The sequence below is a fragment of the Plectropomus leopardus genome, chromosome 15 (assembly GCF_008729295.1).
Source record: "Plectropomus leopardus isolate mb chromosome 15, YSFRI_Pleo_2.0, whole genome shotgun sequence".
Lineage (NCBI taxonomy): Eukaryota > Metazoa > Chordata > Actinopteri > Perciformes > Serranidae > Plectropomus > Plectropomus leopardus.
Window position 1 is genome coordinate 5,115,744 of NC_056477.1, and position 9,229 is coordinate 5,124,972.

Genomic DNA, 9,229 nt, shown 5'->3' on the forward strand with positions numbered 1-9,229 from the left:
CTTCCGCGCCGAAAGTTTCTTTCAGCAATATCTCAGTAAAAGCGGATGGCTGTAAGCCCTCAACTTTTTCAGGTAAACCGGTTACACGGATGTTGTTGCGTCCGGACCTATTTTCAAGATCATCAGTCTTGAGTTTGAGAGTTTGAGGGCGGCGTTTTCATTCGACAGGGTTATGCAGGTCGATTCAAGTGTTGCTAGCCTGGTCTCCATATCGTTTAAGGCTCTCTCCATGTGCTGAATTGTCTGGTCATATCGGTCGATAGTTGTTCGGTCAGCAGAGTCGGTCAGACAGCTTGGCTATGATGCGGTCCTCCATTGATGTGAGGAGTTTCTCCATATCTGCAAGGGTTAGCGGCGCGTTGTTAGCAGTATTAGCATGTTGCTCGGCTTGGTTAGCTTGAGACCAGTCGTCTTGGCTATTCTCCGCAGATTGTTCGTCTGTAGGTTGGTTTTGGAAATTGGTTATTTCTGATAATAAAGCACTTTAGCTCGGAGTATTACTCAGGATTTCAACAGAGCTCTCCCGGCGTGTGACCTACTCAGACATTGGCCTAACCGGAAGTCCCCCATATGGGGACATTTTTAAGTGTACTTACATTCAATAATGTCAATGTTGTACATTGTGCAATGTGACTTCACTTTCACTTCACAAAATAAATAATGCCTTGTGGTAATGCTACGTCACTTAGTTGTGAAAAATGTGCTTTTGAGTAATTTGGGGGATTTTTAGAATAAAAAATTATACTCAATATCTTTTCATAATTCAGTTTACTGTAATGAAATTGTCTACAAGCACTAAAGGTCATAAAGGTCACTAAAGGTCCCCTTAGTCATACTACAGCACTTACTTTGGAAAAATGTTGCATTGTGTACACTGATGAAATTTTCATCCGAAACAATTCTTAATATTTTTACATGTTATTCAGTCTACTGTCATGAAATTATATATATAATATATTATACATATTTCAGGTTTGCTCACTGAGATTGTTGTATTTCATTTATCTTCATCTTTTTAAAGACTTTTTGGAATTTTAGCCTGTATTAGATAGATAGGACAGATCAATAGTGTGAAGGGGGGCGAGAGAGAGAGGATGACATACAGCAAAGGGCCTTGAGCAGGAGATGTATTTTACAACAATTTAACTAAGCAAAAACATGCCTCTTGCTCAATGTCCACCATCAGCTAGGTTGGCACAAGAATAGTGTCTTTACATGATGATTACTCAAATAGTACATTTTAGACAAACAAAATATGAAGGATGTAAATCATTATGAAAACACTTCCAAGTACAAGTCATGCATTTAACATGTTAGGTAAAATTAATCCCAAAAACTGACGTAAAGTATGACAAGTCCCTAAATCAGAAAATTCTTCGTTTTTTTTTAAAATTCAAATCTGAAAAAGAAATTTAAAAAACGTTTATTGAAATAGTTGCCAAATAAGTACCAAATTCTGAAAAAAAATATTAAATAAAAAATATAAAAAATATTAAATATCTATAAAAAAAAAAGAAGAGGGGAGAAATTGTTCTTAAATGTTTATCACAATAATTGCCATCTAATTTTCTGTAAAACTGACGTTAATGTAAACTGATCCAAGACTAAATAAAGCAATTTTAGTAAAAAAACAATTGGCTTTTTTCACACTGACACTCTAATAAATTAGAGTATAGACAATCCATAGGAAATAACAAAAACTATAATAAAACTATACTAATAATATTAGCAATAATGTATATATTAAACTATATTTTTACCACGAAAAAAAAAGACTTGTTTAATGACCATCAGCTAAAGCTGGACACAAAAATAGTGTCAAAAATGTCAAAATTAAAATGATTTCTCAAATAGATTTAAATATAAAAAGGGGTGTAAATCATATTTTCTATTTTTATTTTTATTTTTTTTTACAATTTATTCGTATTTTGCATGTTGTCTTAAATGAACAATGTGTTACCGTATCCATTTGACGGAAAAAGATGTTGTTGCATGCTCGTAAAACAAAAATAGTGTTATGGAAGTCAGTGACAGTTGTTAGAGATGACTGATAGAGGGAAATAATAAAGGCCTCATGTAACAAAACAATCAGCAGGACACTGCAGGGAAATGAACCCCATCCCAGTAAGCCAGGAGTACCATAACCAGTGCCTTGGAGGGTGGAGCTACACAAGGGAGGGGAAGAGGGGAAGGGGAAGAGGGAAAGGGGAAGGGGAAGAGGGAAAGGGGAAGGGGACGAGGGGAAGGGAGGGGAAGAGGGGGGGGGGACAGACAAAGATAGATAGAAAGATAGATAGATAGATAGATAGATAGAGAGAGAGAGAGAAACAGATTGTGATTTTAACTGTGCACCTCAATGAAACTGTCAAATTTCAGCTTGTTGAATGGAAGAACACCAGTTCAACAATCCAACAAGCTTTTACGGTAAATAATAAGAGAGGTGTATATAAATTTTTCTACCACTAATTGGCAGTGCCACCACATGCATTTATTTTGAAGGAAAAAAATGTAGACATTTTTTTCTCCTCCAAAATAAATACATTTATGATGATATTTTGTTTTTTTTAAAATCAGTTATTAGATGTTACTGATTTCAGGCAAACCAGATCACCTGGAGAAAACCTTTACCACCACAGTAGACAACACACAAAGTCAGGAGGGCTGAGGACCAGCAACTGAACCCTCAACTTCCAGCTGTAAGGTGTTGACCACTGACGTGGGCCTGAGAGCTCAATCCTGCCTCATATTTAGGTAACCTCCTGCTCCATTTGCTTCTCCTTTTATGTTGAAGGGCAGAGGCCAGTGGAGCAGACGCTAACCTGAATATGAGGCAGGAGTGGAGCTCTTTGTTACCTTTATTTTGAAGGAAAAACAAAACCCCAGAATTGTTTTCCTTCAAAATAAAAACCATATTTAAGATGTTTTTTTTACGTCAGTTAGTAAATGTTCATGCTTACTGAATTCGGGCAAACCAGAGCACCCTGGTGAAAACCCGTAAGACAATGCTACAGTTTACTTACATGACACCAACTCTAGCTCTGGATCTGCAGATGTTTGAGATGGCTCTACCCATAGATGAGAAGAACCTGCAGATGGCACTACGCTTTTTGGGTGGTGACATCATTCGGTCCTTGACATAACTGGCAATGCAATCTTCAAATTCTGGATCTTGGAAATATGTGAGGCACATCACTGTTTCTTTATCCCCACATTTTTCACACAAGTCCTTGTAAATAGCCTTGTCAAGATTTTTTAAAGTTTTAGCTGTGAGGTCCAAATCTACACCCTCAACTTCAGCCCATAATCTATCAACAAGACGCCCAATGATGGCCTCACATCTTCCAGGGATCACCGTCTCTTTTGCTTTTCTAAATATGCGCATGACCAGCTGCTCCACAGTTACCTGGATAAACAGCTTGGTCCTTTGTACCTCTGCTGTTTTATCAGGCACAGGTTCGGCAAGCGTCTCTACACATGCTGCGTCAGACACTGCGGCAGGTTCCAAAGGTGCGCTTTCTTCATTGATGACAAGTGGCCAGTGTCAACAATGGCGTTTGCCATCCTTTCACTGTGGCTGCCGGCCTGTGTGTTCAGCCACCACTTCATCAGTCCAAGGAAACGCCACACTCGGTCCCTGATGTGCGCATACATTTCTGCATGCAAAGGAGGGACAGCCACGGTCCTGCAAGAATCCCTAGTCCTAATATGCTCCGCGACAATCTCAGCTGCCATCCCATATGTAATATGCCTGTACAGCAAGTCACTAAGTTCCTGGGTGAATATCAGGACATTTTCTTGAGACATCTTCTTAAATTTGTTAAAAACACAAACCTCCTTTCCAGCTTGTGTCTTTTCATCAATCTCTTTCGTAATCAGAGATTGGACATCAGCCATTAATGACTTCACTGACTCTTTGCTTTCAGTTTTGGAGACTGGATGGAATTTTGTAACAATGTAACAAAGAGCTCCACTCCTGCCTCATATTCAGGTTAGCGTCTGCTCCACTGGCCTCTGCCCTTCAACATAAAAGGAGAAGCAAATGGAGCAGGAGGTTACCTAAATATGAGGCAGGATTGTGCTCTCAGGCCCACGTCAGTGGTCAACACCTTACAGCTGGAAGTTGAGGGTTCAGTTGCTGGTCCTCAGCCCTCCTGACTTTGTGTGTTGTCTACTGTGGTGGTAAAGGTTTTCTCCAGGTGATCTGGTTTGCCTGAAATCAGTAACATCTAATAACTGATTTTAAAAAAACAAAATATCATCATAAATGTATTTATTTTGGAGGAGAAAAAAATGTCTACATTTTTTCCTTCAAAATAAATGCATGTGGTGGCACTGCCAATTAGTGGTAGAAAAATGTATATACACCTCTCTTATTATTTAGCGTAAAAGCTTGTTGGATTGTTGAACTGGTGTTCTTCCATTCAACAAGCTGAAATTTGACAGTTTCATTGAGGTGCACAGTTAAAATCACAATCTGTTTCTCTCTATATCTATCTATCTATCTATCTATCTATCTATCTATCTTTCTATCTATCCATCTTTCTATCTATCTAGCTCTGTCTGTCCCTCTTCCCATCTTCCCCCCTTTCCCTCTTCCCCTTCCCCTTTCCCTCTTCCCCTTTCCCCTTCCCCTTCCCCTTTCCCTTTCCCTTTCCCTCTCCCTTTCCCTCTTCCCCTTTCCCCTTCCCCTTCCCCTTCCCCGCTTCCCCTCCTCTTCCCTCTTCCCCTTCCCCTCTTCCCCTCTTCCCCTCCCTTGTGTAGCTCCACCCTCCAAGGCACTGGTTATGGTACTCCTGGCTTACTGGGATGGGGTTCATTTCCCTGCAGTGTCCTGCTGATTGTTTTAGCTACATGAGGCCTTTATTATTTCCCTCTATCAGTCATCTCTAACAACGGTCACTGACTTCCATAACACTATTTTTGTTTTACCAACATGCAACAACATCTATTACTGTCAAATGTGTACGGTAACATATTAAGACAACACTCAAAATACAAATAAATTGTTTAAAAAAATGTGTTTTTTTCAGAATTTGGTACTTTGGCAAATATATTAATAAACCTTTTTTAAATGTGTTGTTTAGATTTGAATTTGCAGTGTGTTTATTTAGAAAAACAATCTGATATGGGTACTTCTCATAATTTACATACATTTTTTTGATTAGTTTTACTTAAGTAACATGTTCAATGCAGGACTTTTACCTGTAAGTGTTTTCACAGTGTACTATTGACACTTTAACTTTTGTAAAGGAAATGCATATTCCCTCCATATCACTGATTAAAACCCTGATATAAATGGGGTTTTTTTATTGTCGAATGAACCAACCATCAGTGGAAAATTAGTTTCAGCTTGTAATTCATTGAGACGTCCACCGAGGGGCAGAATAGACCCGTTAAAGTGTGGAGACACATTCAGAGACATAGAGGGGAGGGAGGGAGATGCTTGCATGCACAGGAATGAACAGACAGAGGGACAGAGACAGAAAAGGGAGGGGAGTGCTTGTGCAAAAGTCAATTACAATGTGGATGCCCACTTCATCCAGTGGAAAGTAACTAATGCTGCAGGCTCACAACTGAGCAGAAACTGATCTTTTTATAGTATCAGAGTTTAATCATTAAAAAGTATTGAGTTTGCACACTTTGGACAGTAAGGCCACTGAGTCACATTTAAACTGAATTCAGGACACGCAGTGCAGCACTCATATAATAACCAGTTATTGTTCTAAACTAGTAATAAAATCCCCCCCAAAAAAATCCCAAAGAGCGCGTTGCCTAATTAGGTGAAGGGTTGAGGAAAATCTGTCTGATTAGGCTTCTCCAACAGACGGGGATTAAAGCTTTTGGTCTGTAATTATTATGAAGCATACGTCAGCAGATATCCACCCATTTCAGAGAGACAGAGCAGCGGAAGGATGTCCTGCTAGGTGCTCTATGTCCGATCAGACGTGGAGAGACGGATCCACGAATAGGAGCAGGAACAGGAATATCCTGAGTCAGTGCCACGACGCTGACACACCACCGCACTCCCCCGGCAAGCAGGCAGGGCCGCCTCTGCTCCATTAATAAGCATCCTATGCTCTTCTGCTCAAGATGGCGGTGCAGGCAACGGAAAAGGACGGAATAGTGAGTATTATGAAGCTTTTTGGAGACACCAGAGTGGGCTGTTTCATGTATGGTGATTATTCTCTGCACGTAACAATATGCGGGTTTGGTTCAAGCGCTGCGTAATGCCATTTGTCCGGGCGCTTATTTGTAAAATGCGGAGCGCCGTGCGCGGCGCATTCAGAGCGCAAAGGCGACTCCTCTTTCATGCACGGCCGGGGGGAGGAAATAGGAAATCCAATATGCTCGCCGTGAAATGTATCCGCACACCTAGGCCGCTCAACCGGTGATGTGACGTTTTACGCAGCGCAATTTGCAGTTTATGTGGCTAATTTGTAAATTCACGTGGCACACGGTAGCTGATAAACATGACAGGTTTGCTACTGCCATCTCATTGTTGGGGACAGCCGCATGCAAGGCCACACTGTGCATCAATAAACAGGCCTCGTGCTGGGTGTTAAACTACTTAGGCCGGGTTGTAACCTACCTGCTGCAGCCGTGAATGACAGTTTGCATCCTGTGTCTTTTGGTGTTGAAGAACGTGGAGGATGACCATCTGAACGACTCGCTGGACAACCCCGGCCTCATCTCACCTGACAAGGAGGACATTTCCCGTCTGCTGGTATGAAAGATGCCTTCAGGTGTTGTTGTTGTTTGATGCTCTTTCCCAATTGTGGTTAATAAATTAAATTTGTACAGACGGTGCCATTCAGTGGACGCATCCGGGGCGGCATGCGACCAGGAAAGAAAATCATAGTGATGGGCATTGTCGAGCTGGAGCCAGACAGGTAAGATAACACTTAACAATGCATGCACACCTTATCTGGAGCCTGACTTTATCTCACTATATTTACAACCAATGGGGGAATGTAACTAAGTAGGCTACATTTACTCAAGTAGGCTACTGCACCTAAGAATGGATGAGGTTCTTGTACTTTTCATGCAACTTCACACATTTACTCCACTGCATTTCAAAGGGAAATATTATACTTCTTCTTTCACTACATTTATCTGACAGCTTTAGATACCTTATAATTTCAAATTTTTGCATAAAAACTAAAATTAAAACCTGTTTTGTTAAATTAATAGTTTATACAAGTATAACTGCAACAATTAGTTGATTAGTTTTCCTTTTAAAATAATCACATTTTATTTTAATTTGGAACTTTTGTGCTTTTTTTGAGTTTATTGGTGTTTTTTCTATATATCTTTTAATTATTTTGAGTTTTTTCCCCTTTTTTTTCAAAATGTAAGTTTTTGGGTCTTTTCATATTTTATATTTTAATTTGTTTCATCATTTTGTATGTTTTTTTCTATTTTTTTTTATAATTTTGAGTTTGGGGTTTTTTATTTTTTTTTTATCATTTTCTTATAATTGTTTTCTGGTTGTTTTTTTCTTGATTTTTTTGCATTGGGTACTTATACTTTCAGTACTTGAGGTTCATTTTCCTACATATATTTACTCACTTAGGATGCCATTTTCATTTCAGGACTTTTTCTTGTAACAGAGTATTTTCACAGGGTGGTATCAGTACTTTTACTAAAGTAAAGGATCTGAATACTTTCTCCACTACTCTTGAAAACATAGGTCACCCTCAGTGATTTTAGAGATAGGCTTTTTCTTGTTAGTGCAGTCAGACTTGCACGGCCGCTGCCTCCAGGAGACACTGCGTGGGCTGCTACAGAGAATGGTGGCTTTTTAAGTATGCAGAGACAGGGCGTTCCCAAACCAGCAGGGAGAAAAAAGGGGGAGAAACGGGGAAAAAATGAAGACCCAGTGGAGCAGGCTTGTTTGGGTGTGTCCTCACCGTACATGGAAACTTATGTCAAACTTGGAAGAAACCTCCCCATGACCTCATCGTGTCCACATGCTGCTGCTGGCACAGTTTTCATGCCAAAGTTCATGTGAAAGTCCTGGCTGCCAGAGCTGCTCTAAAAACAGCTTTCCTTTGTTGCATCTCAGCAAGTTTGTTACTGTAATCATGTCTCGCACAAAGAAGGTTGTGTGTGTAAACAGCACAGCTGCAGGGGGAGGGAGAACCCAAACTGGCAGAAGGGATTATGCATAATTAACACACAACAGTTTTGCTCTTACACAGCAGCAACAGAATTATGCTTTTGACTTAGCCCCAGATTAGTTATTGGACTCGTATGCTGCCTGTCTGACCCCCATGTGTCCCTTCCTCCCTCAGCTTTGACGTGAGCCTGACCTGCGGCCGGGACTCGGAGGAGGAGACCCCGCATGACGTGGCGCTGAAACTGACCGCCCGCTTCACCGACCGCCAGTTCCTGCGCAGCGCACGGATCTCTGGGAAGTGGACAGAGGAGGAGGCGTCCACCGCCTACTTTCCCTTCATCCCCGATCAGCCTTTTAGGGTAAAGATCAGTTTTTGTATTCACAAGGGCTCTGATGTACGTTTCTTGCAAACAGGGTCAGATTGTTGGTTTATGTTCAACACATACTTTAACCCTTTCAGATCTGGAGGGACATCTCTTTTCTTGTGTTGCTTTCAGACCAAACACTAACTTTCAAGCCTTGGGGTGCAGGTGTGGTATCGAAATGTGTTTCCCTGTCGAATTGTATTTGTAATTTTTCACCAAGACTCAAGAAGAAGCCTAGCCAAGAGTATAAACATGATGCATTTGTTAGACGTCCCTTACTTTACACCATCCAATTGGTTCAGCCATAAGGAAACATACGGACCAGCCTTTCAAAATTATAATGTTGAAAAGTGGGTTTAAATGACCATTTATTGGCTTGACTGCATTGGAAAATGATTTGTCAAGAATGATTTGTAATGCATCTAAGAATTAAAAAAAAACAAAGATTCTCTAACTCCTAATCTCTATGTGACAAGATTCTCAGCTTGTTGGTTTCCAAATGATGAAAACAATCAATAGCAGTCATAGCAGTATTTCTTAAAGCAAGAATGGTGGTTCCAACTTGTTTTCCAAAAGTGTTTTGTGTGACCATTTTTCATTTCATTTCCCATGTCGTTTGTTTGTTTGTTTGATGCGTCCTTGCTGTCAGCAGTTTTGAAGTATTTTGGATGTTTTTTTTCCTGTCGTCAGCATTTCAAGGCAACATACTGGCAGAGAGATTATCAAATGTTGCAACAGAAATGTC

At 40.4% G+C, this 9,229-nt stretch overlaps 1 protein-coding gene across 1 annotated transcript; it reads left to right on the forward strand.

Annotated features, from left to right (window-relative positions):
• LOC121954840 (galectin-related protein-like) lies at positions 1-8,628 on the forward strand. The gene is made up of 6 exons (XM_042502551.1): positions 1-72; positions 5,893-6,123; positions 6,641-6,724; positions 6,802-6,890; positions 8,295-8,514; positions 8,617-8,628. The coding sequence occupies exons 2-6, from the start codon at positions 6,091-6,093 to the stop codon at positions 8,626-8,628; spliced, it is 438 nt and encodes a 145-aa protein (XP_042358485.1). The 5' UTR covers positions 1-72; positions 5,893-6,090.
• The last annotated feature ends 601 nt before the right edge of the window (positions 8,629-9,229 follow it).